The sequence below is a fragment of the Nerophis ophidion genome, linkage group LG10 (genome assembly GCF_033978795.1).
Source record: "Nerophis ophidion isolate RoL-2023_Sa linkage group LG10, RoL_Noph_v1.0, whole genome shotgun sequence".
Lineage (NCBI taxonomy): Eukaryota > Metazoa > Chordata > Actinopteri > Syngnathiformes > Syngnathidae > Nerophis > Nerophis ophidion.
Genome location: NC_084620.1, coordinates 15237662 through 15261935, shown reverse-complemented (window position 1 = coordinate 15261935; position 24274 = coordinate 15237662). Strand labels below are relative to the sequence as shown.

Here is a 24274-nt window from a genome sequence, read left to right as displayed (position 1 = left end):
CGGTATTGTAGTTTACTTTTAGCTCAGGTTAACGAAGTTGTCGTTTTCTTCCCCAGATTTAACCGACAACACTCTGGTAAGTTCAACCTTGTTATTGGTACTAAGTAACTTGTTACTTTACTGAGCTAACGAAGCTGAATTGCCAGGAACGCAACTATGTACTATACAGATTACAGACGTATTGCTGGTATTAGCCTCGCTAGCATTACAGGCATTAGCCTAACTGGCATTACAGGTATTAGTCGTATGTGTGCAACTAATCGCCATAAGTAACGTAAGTACATTTTGTGTATATGTCGTGAATATATCTTGCCAATCCTTAGTTTAAGGTGTTTGTGATTAAAAATAAATCATGTAGGGCATTGTATCAACTACAGAAAAGAGCTATATGGATTATTCATAAAGTAGATGTCGGATTAATTGTAAATAAGTTATCTAAATTTATTCAAATATGATTGTTTTGTGCATTGAGTAGACAAGTAGAAAGGAAACTTGGTGTTAGATTGAACTTAGGTTGACCTACCCACTTAAAGGAGGAATTTGCAGATGGGCCAGAGCAATGCAGGAAGTTGCCAATCCTTTTATTGCTATGTATTTGCCTGTGTTTAGTTCTCAGCACAGGGGTTAGGTATCCCACACAGCTGTAAATCCCCCTCCCTGAGTGCAGCTGTGTGTGCGTGTGTGTACTGAAATGGCTTCCCTAAATGAATTAAAAAGTCGAGGAGACTGGAGAAAGTTTCAGAGTAAATTGGGAGCCTGTAACTGAGTTTCTCTCCTCGTACGAGAAAAGCAATCACTGGTTTGTTTTCTATTCTCTGTTTTTGTGTCTTTATAATGTCTCATGGTATTTGACCCTGACAGTAGATTACTTAGAACACACTTTACATCCATCCATCCATTTTTCTACCACTTATTCCCTTTGGGGTCACGGGGGGCGCTGGTGCCTATCTCAGCTACAATCTGACGGAAGGCTGTGTACACCCTGGACAAGTCGCCACCTCGGTACCCCAGCACCTCCAAAACCCTCAAATCTAGACTCCAAACATCCCAGAACAAGCTAGTCCGGTTACTTTTAGACCTCCACCCCAGATCACACCTCACTCCAACCCACTTGTCCAACATGGGCTGGCTCAGGGTGGAGTACAGAGTAAAACAACTTGCACTGAGCCTAGTCTATAAAATCCGCTACACCTCCCTGATACCGAATTACATGTCAAACTACTTCCTTAACTGACCGCCATAACCACAACACCAGGGGGAGCTCCACAAACCACGTTTAACCCAGATTCCGATCTAACAAAGGTCTTAACTCATTCTCTTTCTATGCCACATCAATGTGGAATGCACTCCCAACAGGTGTAAAAGTAAGTGCATCTCTATATTCCTTCAAAACTGCTCTAAAACAACACCTCCAGGCAACTTCAACCCTTTACTAATACCCTCCTCCATTCACATCCCATCTCCCCGGATTATAAATAACCTAATGTAAATAATCAAATGTACTTTTAATGGTTCTTATGTTATCTGAACTCACTATGTTCTCTGCTCGCTGTACATATCCTACCAAGTAAGACCTACGCTGTTTCAATGTCCATTTCTCCGTTGATGACTGAAGTACTGATATCAACCAAAGCTCCTCATCCCACCCCCCGGATTTTAAATAATGTAAAAAATTCAATGTATATACTATAATGATTAACCTGTGTGATGACTGTGTTATTTTGATAGTATATATTTGTACCATGAATTGATTAACGTGGACCCCGACTTAAACACGTTGAAAAATGTATTCGGGTGTTACCGTTTAGTGGTTAATTGTACGGAATATGTACTGAACTGTGCAATCTAGTAATAAAAGTATCAATCAATCAATCAAAACACAGATAGACATATTATTTATTAATTCTGGTTTATTGAAACTACAGGAGCTAGTAAAGCTACAGACATTATGTGTCGTGTTCAAGGCTAAAAGTAAAAGATTACCAGCATACAGAATACAGAGCATAGAAGAAAAGGTCATTTAAAAAAATCAGTATTCAAGGACAACATTAAAACAAATGTGTACATCAGTGGTGGGGGTTAAACTATGGAATTCTCTTTACAATGAGATAAAAGATTCTAGAAATATATTCCAATTGAAAAAATATATAACGACCGAACAATAAGATCATATGGACAGCCATACGTGTTTATATTTTGCTTTTTATTTATTATTTTACTTATTTTTTTGTATGGTTTTGTATTTGTTTTGTATCATTCCGTAAGGTGTGTATATATATATATATATATATATATATATATATATATATATATATATATATATATATATTACCCTGTTTGTACTTCATGAAGTTTTGCACAACAAATACATTTGGATGTATTTGTTGGTTTATATGATATCCATTTAGTAAGACTACATATTATGTTGAAGGGGGCAGGAAAATATAAGATTTTTCTTCATCCTGCTCCTTCTCAGGCATTGGTGTGTAAATGTAAAAATGTATAATTGAGGTATAATTGTCTAACGATCAAAGATGCACATCAATGAAAGAGATAAATAAAAAATGAAATGAAAAAAAAATTGTGATTCATTTCGCATGAGTAATAATGAATTGTTTTAGGCTGACCAAGTTTTAAAGGATCATTACTTTAAATATTATATACACTACAGGTATTTTGGGGTTTACAATAGTAGCTTTACTGAATTTAGAAGTCTTACCAAACTTACTCAGTGTCTTTCAAATACATTTTCTTAATCATTATAGGCCATGTCCAAATGAACAAGGACAGTTTCAAAAACACATATCCAAGGTTAAAACGACCTCCAGCCACACAAGTGTAGTTTCATGTCTACACGCAAACGCATACACCTGCTGTCATGCACATTTTGTCGAATCATAAGCCTAGAAAAAGCAGCAACAGCTGACTTGGTGGCATATATTATACCTCTGTTATTATAGTGTTTATTTTGATATACAAGATGCACAATGCCATGTACATTATCTTTAAAAACAAGCCTGCATTTACACATAGCCCTGGGAACATTATGAATCTTTTTTTTAGTGTTTAATGTGCACATGCATACCTGTGCCGCTGAAACCCACCAACACTCATGGAACTTTACTGCACGTGCAGTAAAGTGTACATTATTTGTCAAATCAGCACTCACTAAGAGTCATGGAAACATTTGCATGTTTAAGTGCCTAAAGCGCACGTACGCGAGTGTGCTGCTGCAAAATAATAAAAAAGCATTTAATCATCAATATGATGATACATTACATTTACAATGAAGTGCATATTGTCTTTAATATCAGTACACACTAAGGAAGATTTGACTTCATGTTTTTTTTAGCTGCTTGGTCGCTTTTTACGCGTGTGAATGGTCGCGCCCAGTTCCATCTACACAAATGGAACCAACGCACGTAAGTTAACTTCATGATCTTTCGTTACATAATGATTAAAATGATGTAATGTTGCATCCTTCTTATGACACAGCAAAATGTCTTGCTTGTCAAAGTTGTTCCATCAGGTAGAGGTTTGACAGCAATCGTATCCAAAACAGCTGACTGTCATTGGTGCTGGTGGAGGTGTTGCAAAGCCCATTTCGATGAGCCTTTTTAGTCAATGTAGAGTAAAAATAGCAGCATATTTTTGTTCAGACATACAGTAAGTCTTCTTATAATGTGTCCAAAGGCAGTAAGGAAGTGTTGTTGAGTTTTGGAAACGACTATCAGAGGAATAGAAGTTCCAGTTTGTGCCGTGTAAAATAGGAATATAACATGAGAAACTAGGCAATATTGACCATTTTATGAAAAAGTATTGCACTGTTTTTGTTTTGCATCCCCTGTCATCCTAGTACCCTCTCCTACCCCGCATACCCCCAAAGACGAGTTGTACAGTCTAATGGTGCGTGGAACAAAGGAATTTTTTAGTCTCTTAGTCCTGCACTTGGGATGAAGCAGTATAGCACTGAACATGCTCCTCTGGCTACTAATAACGGTATGCAGAAGGTGACTGGCATCATCCAGGATGCTCACTAGTTTTTCCACAGTCCTCTTCTCTGCCACTGTCACCAATGAGTCCAGTTTTATTCCGATCGTAGAACCGGCCCGCCTAATCAGTTTCTCCAGTCTGGAGCTGTCCTTATTAGATGTACTGCCCCCCCCCAGCACACTATGATGTCGTACAGAACACTGGCAACCACAGACTGGTAGTACATCCTATAGAGTTGTTTACAGATGTTGAAGGAGTGCAGCCCCCGCAGGAAGTACAGCCTGCTCTGTCCTTTCCTGTACAAGTGGTCCGTGTTAACTACGAATGTTAAACAACGTTAAATATGTTTGCTAGTTATGTCCCCAAGAGGCAACATGTAAAGATAAAAATTAATGTGACCTAAAATTGAGCTTGAGGGAACCCACATCTTATTTCATGGGTTCTTGAAAAACATGTATCCATATTTTCACAAAAAAATAAGAGTGGAACTCGTTAAAAACAGTACTAGAGAGTTTTTATGACATTCATCTATTAAAGTCACATTTTCTTTGCAGGAAAAAGAAGACATACACCAAGAAGGTAAGAAGTCCGTTCTTATAAAAATTCTCCCTTATTTTAGTAGAAAAATTCCAGGCCTGATGTTGCCATGCCATAGATCAAAAAACATCCATGAGGCGCAATACAAAAATGAGCACATCAAATTATGTAAAAATGGACATTTGAAAACCAATCATCAAAAATTCACATCAGAATTCAATCTCAATGAAGACAGCAAAACGTCTTCGCTTTCCTCTTCTTGCGGTCAAAAGTGGCTCGTAAATGTACGGTTAAATGCTAGAATCATTTTCTCTTGCCATTTCTAATTCTAAAAAGTATTGTATAATTCTAACTCATATTTTTTGTTACGGAAGTGTATGGCTCAAACTACAACATGGCTGACTGGGTGGAAATGTTTTTAAAGCCCGCTGGAGGGGGCTACGCATGGAGCTCTAATAAGACGCCCTTTCAAAACGTTTAGTTTTTAGAGACCCACACAAAGCGGCTTGAAAATGAGTTTGTAAAGCAAAATATATGTAACATTTTGACCAAAACACCACATTTACATGTTATGTAGACCACCCAAAAAATTGTTGTATGCCCTTTTTTAATATTTGTTATATTTTAAAGCTATTTTGTCATTCTCTCTAACGTCACATATGTTTTGAATTCATGAAAATCTCGTCTTCGTCACAATAATCAATGTGATTTTTTTACCAACTAAATTCTGTAAAATTGTTTTTGTAATTGACAGAAAAATGACATTAGCTTTCATATATATTATATTTTTTCTTAAATTTCATTTTTCTCCTTCTACAGACTTGCGATTCAACACTAACCGTCTTCCGTTGGATCAGCTTGAATTTTTCTATTTTTATAAATTTCTACACGAGGAAGACATTGGAGATTCAAACAGATTCAGATTTTTTAACATTCGTACGACTCCAACGCCTTTTGATCAAGACAAGACCAAAGAGAGTGTACGTTTTCTTCTTGCCAGCAAGCTAAGTTTTAATGGTTATCTTAAAAATACTGTATGACTTCTTTTCCCCAAAGGATACTGAATGGAACGAGGCATCCCCACTTGAGCCAGACAAAGTCAAAGACAAGGCAGAAAAGAAACATCTGAAGAAACTGGTAGCTATTAACAAAATATATTTATTGTTGTATAGTTACAACCTTACGTTCAAATTATTACAGGTTCATAATGGTGAAATTTCAGGTTTGTTATGACTTATTTGTACTTGACTTGTTGTGTATTTTGCTCACTTGATTAAAATAAAGTCTCGCAAATACATAGCAATATTTGAAATGTTCGCAGATTAAAGTAGTAATTGTATAACTAGAAAGTCAGAACTTTACGAGAATGATGTTGCTTTAGTTAGTCTTCTAATGACGCTGATGGAAATTAAATTTGTAGAATGAAGTCAGCACTCAACAAGAATAAAGGATTGCAATTCTGCGAATACTCTAGATTCAAAATATTTGGAGAATAACTTTAAAATAGTTTGAGAATAAATTCAGAATCAAATGGAGAGAAAAATAATAATCAAATTTGACCTAAATAAATTAAAACCTTTTTGAGAGGTCTTTTTTATTTTTATTTTTTAATTGATCTCAACTCTGTACACTGCTGCTGGAATTTTAATTTTCCTGAAGGAACTCTCCTGAAGGAATCAATAAAGTACTATCTATCTATCTATTTAAGGGAAAAATAACAAATTATCACAAAAGTATGACTTTATTGTAGATAAATTAGGACTTATTTTTACTGTAATTCCTCTCTACCTTCCACCAGCAATTCATCTTTTTTCTCAAAATTGTACAAATTATTATTATGAATTTATTGAATGAATCATAATGAATTTATTGGTGAATCACACCATCTGGTTTCAGCAGTCTTGTTTCGTTGATAAAAATGTACCAAAATTGCCTTATCGACTTTTTGCTGAATATTTGGTACATCACTACCTCCGGGACATGTCAGTCATCCCAGCATGCACCATGCCAAATCAAAACGAACAACATATTGTCAGGGAAAAATGTGAGTGAATAGTTTCTCAGTGTCCTTCTCAGTCTGTCTAACCAAGATAGGCAGAAGTTGTCTGCTAGGATGCCAAAAAAAACTAGGAGATGGGAGGGACTATTTTACTGTATTTCCAAACATCCCAAATGACGACTAAGTAGATTACAGCCAAAACACGTGCCAGAAGCGAGCAAAAATTGAGTGCTTTTAGCCCTTGAACAGGGTGTTGGTACCATTCATTTTTACTGCTGCTTCTCCTGCCAACATGGCGTTGCAACAAAACCACTTACTGGCCATCGCTCTAAAGGCTGTTTTTGTCCTTCAATGTCAGGCTGTGAAAGTTGCAGATGAAAAATTTACGCTGGAAAAGCCCTTTTCTCACACTGGCTCTGTGTTTTTGTCATTATTCGTTATTATATTCCATTTTAATTGGTGTAGTTATAGCACAGCTTTTTTTCTCTTAATTTTTACACTTTTAACCTTTTTTTCAATCACCAGAGACAAAAAGAACGAAACCGCCTGAAAAAATTGGAGAAGACAAAGGAGGAGGACGATATCGACAAAGTCAACAACAAAATAGAGCAAGACATGGCTAAACTGTCAACTTCAGCTAACGACCTGTGCTCAGATGCTAGCGACAAAAACAAAAGGGATCATGGCAATTTTTGTGATTCTGAGGTATGTTAATTCTAGGACTACATTGTAAAATTGTGACCTTATTCTCATGAATGAATTTTCAGAATGATGTTCTGTTCTTATTGCCAATATTATTCTCGTAAAAATACATCTTTGCTCTCAAAACTTATTCTTGTATTACAACCTTCTCGTAATAGGAATTTTTTTTCTCTTATTTAACCTTTATTCTTGCTGCAACACCTAAGGAATTATAGTTTGAAGAGGTGTGCGCGTTTAGGCACCTTACGATTCGGTTGTATTTATATTCAGGATGCTGCATTTCAATTATTAAATGGTTATAACAATTATTATAATTATTGATGTATATTTTTCTTATATATATGTGTGTGTATATATATATATATATATATATATATATATATACACACATATATATGTATATATATATACCGTATTTTTGGACTATAAAATCGCTTTTTTTTCATAGTTTGGCCGGGGGGTGCGACTTATACTCAGGAGCTACTTACGTGTGAAATTATTAACACATTGCACATTAGTAAAATATCAAATAATATTATTTAGCTCATTCACGTAAGAGACTAGACGTATAAGATTTCATCGGATTTAGCATCTACGAGTGATAGTTTGGTAAACATATATAGCATGTTCTATATGTTATAGTTATTTGAATGACTCTTAGCATAATATGTTACGTTAACATACCAGGCACCTTCTCAGTTGGTTATTTATGCGTCATATAACGTGCACTTATTCAGCCTGTTGTTCACTATTCTTTATTTATTTTAAATTGCCTTTCAAATGTCTATTCTTGGTGTTGGTTTTTATCAAATAAATTTCCCCCAAAAATGTGACTTATACTTCAGTGCGACTTATATATGTTTTTTTTCCGTGCTTTATTAGGCATTTTCGGCAGGTCCGATTTATACTCCGGAGCGACTTATACTCCGAAAAATACGGTGTTTGTGTGTGTGTGTATATGTATATATGTATATATATATATATATATATATATATATATATATATATATATATATACAAACCCCATTTCCATATGAGTTGGGAAATTGTGTTGGATGTAAATATAAACGGAATACAATGATTTGAAAATCCTTTTCAACCCATAGTCAATTGAATGCACTACAAAGACAAGATATTTGATGTTCAAACTCATAAACTTAATTTTTTTTTGCAAATAATTAACTTAGAATTTCATGGCTGCAACACGTGCCAAAGTAGTTGGGAAAGGGCATGTTCACCACCTTTTCTTTAAACAACATTCAATAAGCGTTTGGGAACTGAGGAAACTAATTGTTGAAGCTTTGAAAGTGGAATTCTTTCGCGTTCTTGCTTGATGTACAGCTTACGTTGTTCAATAGTCCGGGGTTTCCGTTGTGGTATTTTGCGCTTCATAATGCGCCACACATTTTCGATGCGAGACAGGTCTGGACTGCAGGCGGGCCAGGAAAGTACCCGCACTCTTTTTTTACGAAGCCACGCTGTTGTAATACTTGGGTTGCTGAAATAAGCAGGGGCGTCCATGATAACGTTGCTTGGATGACAACATATGTTGCTCCAAAACCTGTATGGACCTTTCAGCATTAATGGTGCCTTCACAGATGTGTAAGTTACCCATGCCTTGGGCACTAATACACCCCCATACCATCACAGATGCTGGCTTTTGAACTTTGCGCCTATAACAATCCGAATGGTTATTTTCCTCTTTGTTCTGGAGGCTACCACATTCTCCTTTTCCAAATATAATTTGAAATGTGGACTCGTCAGACCACAGAACACCTTTCCACTTTGCATTAGTCCATCTTAGGTGAGCACTGGCTCAGCCAAGCGGGCGGCGTTTCAGGATATTGTTGATAAATGTGTTTGGCTTTGCATATTAGAGTTTTAACTTGCACTTACAGATGTAGCGACCAACTGTAGTTACTGACAGTGGTTTTATGAACTGTTCCTGAGCCCACGTGTTGATATCCTTTACACACTGATCGGTTTTTGATGCAGTATTGCCTGAGGGATCAAAAGTCCGTAATATCATTGCTTACGTGCAGTAATTTCCCCAGATTCGCTGAACTTTTTGATGATTTTACGGACCGTAGATGGTAAAATCCCTAAATTCCTTGCAATAGCTCGTTGAGAAATGTTGTTCTAAAACTGTTCGACAATTTGCTTACAAAGTGGTGACTCTCATCCCATTCTTGTTTGTGAATTATTTAGCATTTCATGGAAGCTGCTTTAATACCCAATCATGGCACCCAACTGTTCCCAATTAGCCTGCACACCTGTGGGATGTTCCATATAAGTGTTTGATGAGCATTCCTCAACTTTATCAGTATTTATTGCCACCTTTCCCAACTTCTTTGTCACGTGTTGCTGGCATCAAATTCTAAAGTTAATGATTATCTGCAAAAAAAAAAAAAATGTTTATCAGTTTGAACATCAAATATGTTGTCTTTGTAGCATATTCAACTGAATATGGGTTGAGAATGATTTGAAAATCATTGTATTCCGTTTATATTTACATCTAACACAATTTCCCAACTCATATGGAAACAGGGTTTGTATGTATGTATGTATATATGTGTATAATACATATATATATATATATATATATATATATATATATATATATATATATATATATATATATATATATATATATATATATATATATATATATATATATATATAAATAATATATTTTGTGTTTATGAAGGGACTGGATATGACAAGTTGTTTTGTGAACAATGCTGCCCAAAGAGTTCAGAGCAAGATGGATCCGAAGCCGACATCTAAGAAGCATAAAATGAAGCCATCGTTGCCTGAGAAAGTCGATATGTCTAAGAACGAGGCCAAGGACAAGCCTAGTGGCGTTGTTTCGGATAACGTTGAGATAAGCAACAAAATTGCCGGTGAGTGCCTCATCTTTTGCGCTTTGAGTTTGTTTTAAACAAAATTGTTTTCCCTCCCTAAAAGCTATCGGCAATGCCTGCGCTCGCAATGGGCAGTTTGATGCAGCTGTGCAGAATTTTACTAAAGCTATCCAGTACAATCCAACGGAGTACAAGTAAGACTCAAATACCTCCAATGTTATTTATTGTACATAGAGGTGTAACGATTGATCAATAGATGGATTTATAGCCCTAAGATTCAAGCATATCTATCTGTGTTGGTACAGTTGTGATCAAAATTATTCAACCCCCATACAATTTTGGTGTTTTAGCAAGTTGGACATTTATTCTGTATTTTGTTTATAGTCATATCAAATAAAGATGCATTAAATAGACAAATGCAACTTGAATTACAACATTATATTTTGTAACATACCAAACAGTGTCATTTCTCTTATATCTCATTGACAAAATTATTCAACCGCTTGCAGATCATAACTCTTAAGAACATAATTTGAATAAGGTCTTTTCAATCAGGTGTTGAAAACGCTCAGCTTCTTGTAGATGGTCAATGGTGTATTTGCAACATGGTGAAGTCCAGGGAGTGGTCAAAGAAGTCAAGAGAGGAGGTAATTTCTCTTCATAAGAAGGGATATGGATATAAGATAATAGCAAAGACATTACACATTCCAAGAGACACAGTTGGGAGCATAATTCGCAAGTTTAAAGCTAAAGGCCCAGTGGAAACACTACCTGGGGGTGGTAGAAAGAGGATGCTGTGTGCAAATGCTTTCCGGTATTTGAAGCGTACAGTGGTGAAAAACCCCCGGGTAACAGCTGAGGAACTACAACAGGACATTGCAGAGGAGGGAACGCAGGTTTCGTCCCAGACAATAAGGTGCGCACTACGAGATGAAGGCCTCCATGCCAGAACTCCCAGGCGCACCCCACTTCTGACTACCAGGCACAAGAAAAATAGACTCCAGTATGCCAAAAATCATCTGGACAAAACCCAAAGGTTCTGGGAAACTGTTCTATGGAGTGATGAGACAAAAGTGGAACTCTTTGGGCCTATGAATCAACGTTATGTCTGGAGGAAAAAAATGAAGCTTACAAAGAGAAGAACACCTTGCCTACTGTTAAGCATGGTGGGGGGTCAATCATGCTCTGGGGCTGTTTCTCTGCCTTAGGTACCGGGAATCTCCAGCGCATTCAAGGCATTATGAATTATATTTCCTAGCAGGATATATTAGCTGCAAATGTCATGAAGTCAGTGACGAAGCTGAGGCTTGGGAGACGTTGGACCTTCCAACAGGAAAACGATCCCAAACATACCTCCAAATCAACATCAGAGTGGTTGCAGAAGAAGGGCTGTAAGACTCTGGAGTGGCCTTCACAGTCGCCAGACCTAAATCCTATAGAAAACCTGTGGTGGGACTTGAAGAAGGCAGTTGCAGCACGCAAGCCCAAGAATATGAATGAACTGGAGGCCTTTGCCCAAGAGGAATGGGCTAAAATACCTGTAGATCGTTGCAAGAAGCTTGTGTCCGGTTATGTATCACGTTTAAAGGATGTAATTACTGCCAAAGGGTGTTCTACTAAGTACTAAAGATGCATGTAACTAGGGGGTTGAATACTTTTGTCAATGAGATATTGAGAAAAATGTCCTTTTTTGGTATTTGGTAAAATACAGTTTTACAATTTAAGTTGCATTTGTCTGACACATCTTTATTTGATATGACTATAAACGAAATACGGAATAAATGTCCAACTTGCGAAAACACCAAAATTGTGTGGGGGTTGAATAATTTTGATCACAACTGTAGTTGGCCTTCCAGAAGATAGATATCAATCTAACATCCCTTCAAAAGTTAATTATTCGATTATATCAATTCTAAAAAAGAAAAGAAAACACGTATTTGAGGTTGTTGTAGCACTTTTAAATAAATAAAGATGTTAAATGTTTGCGAGTATGTCGCCCGTCTGTGATGTCATCGCCAACCGCCATCAGTCATCAAAACATTGGTGGATACAGGAAAAGAAGCAGGTGAAATAGAAATGAACAAGCCACCCTTGTGGTCCAGTGTGGGACACTTGGGCTTCTGCAAATACAGAGATGGTTTAACAAGTTGCTCTCACTTGTGGCTATGTAAAATACCATTGTATTTTTCGACAATTCTCGGCTGAAAAGTTTTTGAATCTATTCCAACTCAATAAATCGTTTCGGATCTTATAGTTCTAAATAAACTTATATCGTCCCTGAATTGTATCAACAACCTCAAATTGTGATTAAAATCGATTTGCTATTAAAACGGATCGTTTACCCCTAGTTGTCGAGTGTGTTCCCATTTTTAATATACATATACAGTGGGACCACAACTTGTATACACCATTGGTTTCATGCACTTAACTCAAAACATGTACATCTTAAATCAATATTACTCATTCAAATGTACACATCAATGTACATGTAATATATCATTATGGTGGTGCAAAGATGTGTTTATAATAGCATCAAGTCAGCTTATTGTGGGACAAAACACCCGGGAGTGACACCCTTTCTCCATAGCTTGTGTAATAAACAGATGTGCGTTGCGCACTTTAAAACAGCTAACATTAGTCTTGTGACTGAAAGAGACTTTTTTTTCTTTTTGCATGTTGTTGCGCTCAGTCAAGCACTCTTACAGGCATACAAAAACAATAAAATTAGAGCTAAAAACATTTGATTAACATGATTAAAAACATTGCACTAAATATTACTGTAATTAATCACAAATGTTTTTTATAATATTTTTTTTAAATTATTATTTAATTTATTTTGCCTTTTAAGGTTCTATGGAAATCGCTCCTTCTGTTTTGAGAAGCTGATGAAATACGAGAAAGCCCTGGCCGACGCCGAAGTGTCACTCGACTTGTGTCCAGGTTGGATAAAAGGTGTTTTTAGGAAGGGACGAGCTTTGGCCGGTTTAAAGGTGATTATTCATGCTATAAACATCCATTGTAAATATGCTATGTGTGCAGCATCTGGGGTGCAGTGTCTAATTGAGCTTTTATTTGAGGAATAACAGTATATCAACATGTCATAGAAAAGATCAGTGCAACTTTTTTTTTGTTTAATTAAACTTGAGGCGTCTATTTGGTGGCGTCTAATGCATGGGCTATTATCTGCAGAAATTTTCAGATACATTTTTTTGCACAACTGAGCAATTTTTTTACAAATAGCTTTTCTTTTTTCTGGTTATCATCTTTCTGTGTTGACAGTCCAACAAGAGTTCCCATGACCCTCCTAACAAGCAGAAATACACTTGACTCCTTGCTTTTTACAGCAGCATCTGAGGGTGTCACGTCAAAGTCCCTAGCACAGTTGCACTGAACATATTTACGGAGGTAGTTTGGTCATATTGGATCTGGTGTACATTTTTTTTTGTGCAAAAGTATTTTGCCACTTTGAATCAAGGTGAGCTGGCCCAGTCTCAAATCTCCGGGCAGACTCCAACAGGTTCTTCCAAGTTTGCCCTGTATTTGGCTCCATTCCGTGTGAGTGGGCGAGAGCTTGCAGGGTGTATTGATGCGTCTAGTGCAGCATACTACAGAGACGCTGCTTGTAGAGATGAATGTGACCCTCCTCCCGAAGTTCCTCCCGCTGACCAACCCAGTCTGGGTAAAGGAAGTCGAGTGCGTAAGTCTTCTGAGGTCAGTACATAGCCTCTCCATCGCCAAGACTTCTGCAGTGCCTCCTCGTGGCCACACAAGGTAACTGAGTATTGCGAGGTCCCAGGCGAAACTGTAAGGGATCTCGGAGCAGCAGTGGGCCCCAGAGGCAAGGTGCGCAGGCCCACCGCCGTGTGGACACGCCCTATCTCTGCCAACCACTGTCCCAGCTATGGGTTAAATAGCCTGGGCAGATGGGGCCCATAGCTTTGGATGGCAACCCATCTAGGAGAAGGACTCTGAACTAAAACCGCGACTGCAGAAGTTGCGCCCTACAGTCCACTACCAGCATAGTAAAGCCAACTATGGAGTACAAAGTCATCCCAAAAGCTATACTTCCAGCAGCAGAAGTCCGCAGGAAGATTGCGGCGGACGGTGGTGCTGGTCCTCCTTCTGGAGGGCACCATGAAGACAGGACCTCAAACGCAGGGAGGGTCCTGTCCGATCACAGCACTCCTTACAATGCACTCATGCGCTGTTGGAGACCATTCGTTATGGAAACCTTCAACGCATGCACATTGAGAGAAGCAGCGAGGCTGATTGAGCTAGCACATTGTGCTGAGGAATGGGGATCCTGGGGATACAGGAACACAGAAGAGTGCACTCTGATGACTCGATCATGTACTGCAGAGTGGAAAGATGCACATTCATCTCAGCATCAGCTGGTGGAACGAAGCCCAGGCGGCAACAGGGGGCATAGGCCTATTGCTTGGTTCTCTGGCGAGTAAGGCTCTCCGTCCGGGTTTACCATCATACTGACATGATCCTTATCGCAGAATTCTCAGGCAACCCAGTAACAACGCTCATAGTCGTGTAATCACCCACCAACGTGGCACCATCTGAGGAGGTGGAGAAGTTCTACGAGGACCTCACAACAGCTCCCTTCCCTTATCACAACGCTACCAACCACAATGGCGCATACCTCACTGTCCTTCTCATGGAACACTCGGTCCTGGCAGCGTATACCTTGTTCCAGAAATGAACAGGCAAGAGGTGGACTTTCAAAGACAGGACGGTCCCATCACGATTACTGAATTTGCTAAGGCGAAAAGGACGCTGAGAGAGGGTAAGTGTGCTGGGCCGGATGGCATACATCCGAAGGTCGTAAAGAAGTGTGGTCTCGATAACATCATCCTTGAGTTCTGCAACCTTGCCCTGCTAGGCAACAAGCTGCCTGACATGTGGTCTCAAAGCCAAACAACTACCGGGGCATCAGTCTGACCTGTATCACCGCAAATGTCTACAATTGAATGATACTGGACCACATCCGGCATGAGGGAAAACCAAAATGGCTTTCGAGAGGAGAGGACCACACTAGTCCAGATCCTGGCCTTGAGGAGACTGATCGAGGAGGTGAAGAAGAACAACCTGACGGCTGTAGTGATTCATCCAGTAAATGTGTTAGTTAAGGTGGTGTCTCTCCAGGGGGATGGGGGTGGGTGGTTGTAAGGAACAGCATAACTCGGCCTGTCGCCATCACGTCTACATCTCATCGATGCCACCACAGCCTGGGAGGCCAATAGACTACAGACATTGGTAAAGTCTCACTCAATATGCTGAATGCTGATGTACTATATAATTTTTTGTAAACTAAAAACAATACACAAATCAGTCTTAGTTACCTGAGATACAAAGTATGTCATTATTATGAATTACCAAAACAATATTTTGACTTACTAATTTACTATGTCAAAATGTTTTATTTTTATCTACATGTGATTGCAGGCACTCTGCCATTAAAAACTATGCTCCTACACTACTAATGATTAATGTAACTATAGCTGAAAAATTAGTACAATAGCAATAGGAGAGACTATTCATCCCTGAACACCATGGAGTTCATGTAGGCTTTATGATGCAGTTACATTATTATACAAACTGTCAGAGACAGCTTCAGGAAACTCTTCATTTAACATAATGTCATTTTTTGCTGCTTCAACACAGCTCAATCAACACAGAAAAAGGTAAAGTGAAATAACTTGCCTTAGTTAACTGTAGGTCAATAATGCTTGTCTTTCTCTTAGACAGACACACATACACGCACCGCACAGTGTGCTAACGTTATGCTAAAAGCTAATTAGCCTTCACCTCAAGGACTGCAAGCAAGCTGAACTGCCGCTTATGTTTCTAGAACGTCAACGGGCTCATAGTGATGTTACTAGTAGTTGACTGGGAGGTGTTTATTATAATTTGGGGAGAGTCCGCTGACTTATGCTCACCTGCTAAACACCTATCTGCTCACCCCACCGTCTCTCCTCTCTGCCTTTGCCGTGAGCACTGACTCCATGCGCTCTGAATACGCACTGCTGATTGGCTGTTACATGCGCTCTGAATACGCACTGCTGATTGGCTGTTACCGCTCTGCGTGTAACCAATCAGAGGGTTCTGTTGGTGGGACAAAGCTGGGTGCTGCAGAGACGTACTGTCAGAGGCAGTAAAATTAAAGTTAAAGTACCAATGATTGTCACACACACACACACACACTAGGTGTGGTGAAATTTGTCCTTTGTATTTGACCCATCCCCTTGGTCACCCCCTGGGAGGTGAGGGGAGCAGTGGGCAGCAGCGGTTCCGTACCCGGGAATCATTTTGGTGATTTAACCCCCAATTCCAACCCTTGATGTGGAGTGCCAAGCAGGGAGGTATTGGGTCCCATTTTTATAGTCTTTGGTATGACTCGGCCGGGGTTTGACGAAGCGTAGCAGCTTGTTAAGACTTAAGATTAGGCGGTGGCTCTTTGTTCTTAAGGCAACCGCCTTAACAACAAAGCGCTGCGAGAAACCCTTGGTTGTATTGTGCTTTATTGACTTCAAAAAGGCATTTGACTCAATACACAGAGGCACAATGAGGAAGATCCTGAAGGCCTATGGTCTCCCTCCAAACTTGCTTCGGGCAATAGAGGCAATGTACGCAGGAAAAATGGGCAAAGTGGTGCACCCAGATGGCGATAATGAGGAGTTTGACATGCAGGGAGACACCCTAGCCCCCTTCCTTTTTGTCATAGTCTTGGACTATGCGCTCAGGAAGGCCATCAATGGGCGTGAGCAGGATCTTGGCCGTACCATTACACCAAGGAAGTCAAGAAGACACCCTGCAGTAGTCTTGACAGACGTTGACTACGTGGACGACATCAGCCTGCTCTTCAACCACATGGAGCAAGCAAAGGAGCTCTTGAGCAGAGAGTGGAGTCAGAGTGTGCCAGAGTCGGCCTTCGGCTGAATGCCAAGAGTACTGAGGTGATCACTTATAACATCGAAGCGGAACAACCACCACTCACAACAACAGGAGACACTTCTCTGAAGGAAGTAAATGACTTCAAGTACCTGGGCTCATGGGTCAACTCAACAGACCAAAATCTAAAAGTGAGAAAGGCACTTGCATGGAGGGCCTTGAACGGCATGGCCACTGTGTGGAACTACAATCTCCCCCGACAAATAAAACTCCGCTTCTTCTACGCGACTGTGGAATCTGTTCTCTTATATGGCAGTCAGTGCTGAACCCTGAAGCCAACCCTGCAGAAGTCTTTAGATGGGATCTACACTAGAATGCTACTTGAACTGCTCAACATCAGCAAGAATATACATGTTACCAATGTGAATCTGTATGCCGGAATACACAGGGTGAGCGACAAAATAGCAGCCAGGATAATAAGACTAGCAAGACACTGCCAAAGACACCAGGAGCTACCAGCCAGCAAACTGGTACTGTGGGAGCCAACACGAGGACGTCCCACTGTAACATGTGGATGTACACAAGAATGATGCGGGAGCACAAAGCACCAACAAGCTGGCCAGATGTATGAAGAATTGTGATGATTGCAGACAACGATGGAAGGCTCGTCTGAGGGTGACCTAGAGAGAGATAGAGCTCCATCCAGCTTCCCATCTTCTCGGACTGCTGAAGAGAAGAACCTCCAGAGCATGATGCTGCCACCACAGTAATTAAATGGTAAATGGGTTGTACTTGTATAGCGCTTTTCTACCCCTTTTTAAGGAGCCCAAAGCGCTTTGAGAGTATTTCCACATTCGCCCATTTACACAAACATTCACACACTGACGGCGGGAGCTGCCATGCAAGGCGCTGACCAGGACCCATCAGGAGTAAGGGTGAAGTGTCTTGCCCAAAGACACAACGGACGTGACTAGGATAATAGAATGTGGGGATTGAACCAGTAACCCTCAGATTGCTGGCACAGCCACTCCACCAATTTCGCCACGCTGTCCCCTAGTATTCAATTAATTGTGGGCATGGTGTGTGCAATGTTAGTTCTCCACCACACATAGCGTTCTGCATTTTGGCTAAAGTAAAATTTTTGTCTGGTCTGACCAAAGCACAATTTTCCACCCCAAGATGGCTTCTGGCAAACCTTTTCTGTTTTTCTTTTTAACAGTGGCTTGCTTCTTGCCATTCTTGCACATAGACCATATTTGTACAGCGCACAACTATCAGCTCTCCTGACAGATTTCCCCACCTGTGGTTATGTTGCAATTGGTCAAGAATCACCATGGACCTCATGGCTACACCTCTGATCAGTTCTCTCCTTGTTCAGCCTATATGTTTAAATGGACGACTTTGTCTTGGTAGGTTTACAGTTGTACAATATTCCGTTTCCGAATGATGAATTGAACAGTGCTTCGTGAGATGTTCAAAGCTTGGGAAATCTTTTTTATAGCCCAAGCCTGCTTTAAACTTCTCCACAGCTTTATTCTTGACCTGCTGGTTTGTTCCCTGGACTTCATGATGCTGTTTGCTCCCCAATAATCTCTTAACCAACCTCTGAGGCCGTCACAGGCCAGCTGAATGTGTACTTAGATCACATTACACACAGTTGCACAGTATTTAGATGGTAGCAATAATCGGACAACTTCTGAAGGCAATTGTTTGCACTCTGAGAAAATGGAGTGGAATACTTTTGAACACCACACTTTTCAGCATATTTGTTAAAAAAATGTTTTGAATCGTGTATAATTGTTTTTTAACTTAACATTTGTATACCACTTTGTGTTGGTTTTTCCACATAAAATGACAGTAAAATATATTTATTTGTAGTTGCAATGTGACAAAATGTGGAAAAGTTCAAGGGGGTGACCACTTTTGCAAGGCGCTGTGTATAGCACTTTTCATACACAGGCAAATTGCTAAGTGCTCAACACCAGTTAAAAAGGGGGGCAGAAAAGAAAACGTGCACATGTATGCACACATGCACAAACTGAAGGCACAAAAAAGCACTTACAACCAATATAAGCACCAAAATCCTGATTTTGTTAATCAGTGGTTGTAACCTTTATGTGTAAACTTTGGTAGTGAAAAAAAATAAACATCAACTTATGCCACACCAAATCATATAAATAATGCATTTTTAACAGGAACAATAAAGCAAATACTACAGGGACTGATCAGGGTTTTTCTTAGCTAATCATAGGTATTAAAAGCAACTGCAGCCCCCCAGTGGGCACTACCTGCTGTGTTTTTGTCCTAAAGGTGGTTACTGTGTACTTGGCCACAGTTTGAATAAATAATGTGTTTTTCTTATACCAGAGACATGAGGAGGCAGCCCGGGCATTCCAGGAAGTTCTTCACCTTGATAACACTTGTATAGAGGCATCCCAGGAAATGATGAAAGTGCAGATAATGCAGCTCATGGTGCATTTCAGACTTTGATTTAACCACCAGATTAGCAACAATAAATGGAGAGAAAGGTAGTGTCAAAACATCTGTTTCTTTTTCTAGGAGGGTGGCTTCACACAGAAGCAGTGTACGGATGCCTTAGTTTTCCACGGCACGGTCCAGAAAGCGCGGGAGCAGCTGAACGAGTTACATTTAAGTGAGATGAACGCTGCGGCAATATCAACGCCACTTCCGGGCCCTTCAATTGAGGGCTTTAATATCCCAAAACCCTTGTGAGTACAGTGATCTCCATATTTTATACGAGGTGAAAACTGATGCTTTATATATCTAATGCAGGGGCGTCTACCTTTTTTACCTGGGGCTGCATTGGGCTTAAAAAATAGCGGACTGTGTATATCAAAAATTCATGATATGATAACAATATTAGGTCCACGGTATGATATTATTGTGGAATTTCCCCCCCCTCAAAAAGTGCCATAATGTCCAAAATGAAATGAAATATAGAGGCAGGAATGTTTAGGATAAACACTTAGTGGTACTGTAGTTGAAAACAAACAATGCTGAACTGTTCTGATATTATTTTTTAGTACAAACATGTATTTTTAAGTACGAAGAATTGCGCAAAAGCATCTACTGTTTCAAGCAAATATATTACAATTTACCTTTTAATGATGGAAACACCAAACGTTTGCATTCTTCTTTTGTAATGCTTTTCCAGGCTTTCACCACAGCCTCTTTAGGTTCTTGTTTATTTTGGGGAGTTACTCGCTTCAGTTTCCTCTTCAGCAGGTAAAATGCATGCTCTATTGGGTTTAAATCTGGAGACTGACTTGGCCAGTCTAAAACCTTCCACTTCTTGCCACTTCTTGCTCCTTTGTTGTTTTGGCAGTGTGTTTTGGGTGGTTATCTTGCTGCATGATTAGGGATCCCAATCAGTTTGGTTGCATCAAATTTTTTCTGAGTTAATTTTGCTGCTGCCATCATGTGTTACATCATCAATGAAGATGACGTCCCAGAAGAAGCCATGCAAGCCCAAATCATGACATTATCTCTGTCCATCCATCCATCCATTTTCTACCGCTTATTCCCTTTTGGGGTCGCGGGGGGCGCTGGCGCCTATCTCAGCTACAATCGGGCGGAAGACAGGGTGCACCCTGGACAAGTCGCCACCTCATCGCAGGGCCAACACAAATAGACAGACAACATTCACACACTAGGGCCAATTTAGTGTTGCCAATCAACCTATCCCCAGGTGCATGTCTTTGGAAGTGGGAGGAAGCCGGAGTACCCGGAGGGAACCCACGCATTCACGGGGAGAACATGCAAACTCCACACAGAAATTCCCCTTGCCTGGATTTGAACCCAGCTCTGTCGTCTTTCACAAATGAGCTTGTATGTTTGGGATCATAAGCGGATCCTTTCTTTCTCCAAACTTTTGCCTTTCCATCACTCTGGAAGAAGTTAATCTTTGTCTCATCAGTGCATAAATCTTTTTCCCAGATTTTTTTCTCTGTACCTTTTGGCAAATTTCCAGCATGGCCTTCCTATTCTTCTTGCTAATGAGTGGTTTGCATCTTCTGGTGTTGCCTCTGTACTTCTGTTCATGAAGTCTTCTGCGAACAGTAAATTGTGATACCTTCACTCCTGCCCTCTGCAGGTAGTTGCTAATGTCACTAACAGTTGTTTTAGGGTCTTTCTTTATAGCTCTCACAATATTTCTGTCATCAACTGCTAAGGTTTTCCTTGGTCTACCTGTTCGACATCTTGCTTAGTACACCAGTGGTTACTTTCTTCTTCAGGACATTCCAAATGGTTGTACTGGCAATGGCCAATGTTTGTGCAATGGCTCGGATTGATTGTCCATTTTCTTTCACCCATAGACAGCTCTATGGTTTTCATGTTGGTTGCACATTTAAATGCAGTCTTCACAGGCAAAACCTATCCTACCCAATCTGAAACTGAGCTCAGCCATTCAGTGCTATTTATTGTTTGAATAATCAATGTTATTAGGAGACACCTGGGCAACACCTGTCAGTCACATGTTCCAATACTTTTGCTCTCATGAAAAATGGGTAGGTTCAAATAAAAGGTGCTATCTTCTAATATATGTATTGTGTATGTATATGTATGTATATATATATATATATATATATATATATATATATATATATATATATATATATATATATATATATATATACATAAAAAATAAATTAAATACTGTGTTGTAAAATGAAATTCATTTAAAAACTATATATTGCACCTCCGTTTAATGTTTTTGGTGGAGGTAATGATGTAATGTTTCATTTTCTAACAGGGAGCTGTTTCCTGTCTGGGTGGGGAGCTTAAGCACTTCGGTGACTGAGTCTCACCTCAACCAGCTTTTCAGCAAGTTAGACCAACCAAACAACACAACCAAAAATAACCACTATGAAAGTGATCATTTTTAATAGCTATAGTAATAATAATAATAATTGTCTACTTCTGCAGGGCTGGCTTTGTTCACAGCATCAAGATCCTGACCTCCAAACAGTGCGCCTTTATCAACTTTACACAGAAGGAGAGCTGCCAAGAAGCTATAAGCAGATTTCACGTCAGTGTCATCTTTTGGAAATACTTTCAACACTATTTTTGTACCAAACTAATATACAGGCTCACGTCCCACCAGGACTTTGAGCTGATGGGCAACCATATCAGCGTTCGATACCCAGACAGGATGCCAATTGGTATGGGCATCTCCAGGTCAGCCCTTAAGGCTCAAGATGTCCGGAACAATTACCGGTAAGTATATATAGTGTTTACTTAACTGCTGGAAGTACTAGGCGCCTCCTGTAATGACCTAAATAGTCAGATAATTTAGAAATTAATTAAATATTTTTGACGATTTGACTCAAAAACATTCATTAATCAAGTTTGGTATTAAATAATGGGATTATATATAAAGAGTGCAAGATGATTATACCATTTTAGAATATTTTGATATTGTCATATAATGACATTTTCTTGTAAAAATTTAATCTTCAGCAGACAACCATTCCTGGATATTTAAATGTCGTAAAATCATCTTTTTTCTCGTAACTTATTTTGTATTCGATATTCAATAAATTGTACCAGTTTCATGAACCAAATGACAATGCAGATTAGTATTAAAAAGGACTCATTGTGTTGTTTATAGGCAAAATGTGGGTAAAGGCTACTACGGCTACTCCAACCAACCACCTCCAGACCCCAGAGGCTACCCCAAATACTGAATTGCGTACCTAATTTCTGTTTTTAGCATGTTCAATTTGCGCTAAATTCAAGAAATGTCTGTATGTTTCTGTTTGAATTGACTAGTTTTGTATTTTTATCTGACTTTTATTGAATCAATTTTGCTGTTCTTGCTCTGTTTTTCCCATGTACTGGTTAACCATGTTCTACAATCTTGCATTTTAAACAATGGATGATGCAGCATGTTTGACCTATTCAAACACTGAAGAGTATTTTACGATTGTCTAATTAAAGGAACACTGCAATATTCGAATCATTTATGTTCATATTGAACATTTTAAGTTTTATATAAAGACAATAAGGTGTTTCGATACAGTATATCAGTGAGGTGAATGGCTTACGAAGTACAAAATTCTTGTTTTTTATACTTGAGAAAGGTTGAGAATAAGAAATTTACCCAGCCATCCATTGTATACAGTTTATCCCTCTTGGGGGTCGCAGGAAAAAGCATAATTTACTTTTGGTAAAAATGTTATTTTTAAATCGAATCCAATTGTCTTTTACTGCAAAACAAAAAAATATTTGTGGTCTTACTTTTTATTTGTATACAAAGTCCATGCGCCAATCATTGTCCAGGAGAAGCTCTGTTTCTTCCTTGTAAAAGTCTAATCAACTTCTGTTTTGTCTGAAATCCCAGAAAAGTTTCTGAGTTTACATTTATAATCCTCCATATTGGCTGTCAGAGTGAGAATAGCTTAAAACAAAGAAACTACTTAGGGTTGCGCAACGATTTAACAATATAAATTTGACCTACGATACAGATATGAATAGCATTGTCCTATCGCGATACATGTTGACACATTATAGCTGTGTCCTGCAAAATGGAGACTGACAAGCTGCACCAAACAGGTTGTTGTTACACAGAAATGTCCTGACACAGATGGCTAGCTTCCACAGCTCAGAGACCCTTCTAATTTCCCAATTTTATAACTAACATATCTTCCAAGCAGCATTCTCACTGGAGGACAAGGAATAGAGGAATAGCTAAGCATGCAACACACCGAGCAAGAGAGCGCAGGAGATCACAAAAAGCATTGCTAAGCGCTGAGCTACCCTAAATGTAAGTAGCAAAACAACAGACAAGTTAAGTGCACTTTAACAGAAGTCGAGCTCATACTGTGTCACAGTGAAGACCAAGCAGCTATTAACACAAAATAAACTTGTGGATTAATGAGTTTAGAGAGTGAAAAATACACAGAGAAACTACATGTCTGAAAATATAAAATTACGCTATTTGTTTCTACATGCATCTTCAGCCAAAGGACAAGTTTGTGTTGCCTGTTTTGAAATGAGTACCAATTTGTATACCAAAGAATATTTGGTGATATACAGGTATACTGTTATTACAAGGTAGTAATATATATTGCAATATGAATTCTAGACCAAATTGCCCCTAAAAAGCCATCCTTGAAACCACTTTATTGAAGTACAGAGACAGAACACTGCCAGTAAGTTTTGGGATTGGAAAAAAACTTGACAATGCAGAAAAAGTTGTATTAACAATGAAACAAGTATTGGTATTGTAAAATAAAGTACAAAAATAAAAAAACAA

At 39.0% G+C, this 24274-nt stretch overlaps 1 protein-coding gene across 1 annotated transcript in view; it reads left to right on the top strand.

Moving 5' to 3' along the window:
• The window catches only part of LOC133560856 (uncharacterized), a 25542-nt gene extending 1268 nt beyond the window's left edge, over positions 1–24274 (top strand). Inside the window, exons 4-17 of the mRNA XM_061913852.1 lie at positions 57–76; positions 3353–3422; positions 4548–4572; positions 5587–5667; positions 7055–7234; positions 9939–10134; positions 10199–10289; positions 12944–13085; positions 19363–19467; positions 19555–19724; positions 21770–21844; positions 21943–22045; positions 22121–22233; positions 22628–24274. Coding sequence (XP_061769836.1) covers positions 57–76; positions 3353–3422; positions 4548–4572; positions 5587–5667; positions 7055–7234; positions 9939–10134; positions 10199–10289; positions 12944–13085; positions 19363–19467; positions 19555–19724; positions 21770–21844; positions 21943–22045; positions 22121–22233; positions 22628–22703 — 1447 coding nt within the window. The 3' untranslated portion in view covers positions 22704–24274. The remainder of the gene's footprint in view (positions 1–56; positions 77–3352; positions 3423–4547; positions 4573–5586; positions 5668–7054; positions 7235–9938; positions 10135–10198; positions 10290–12943; positions 13086–19362; positions 19468–19554; positions 19725–21769; positions 21845–21942; positions 22046–22120; positions 22234–22627) is intronic.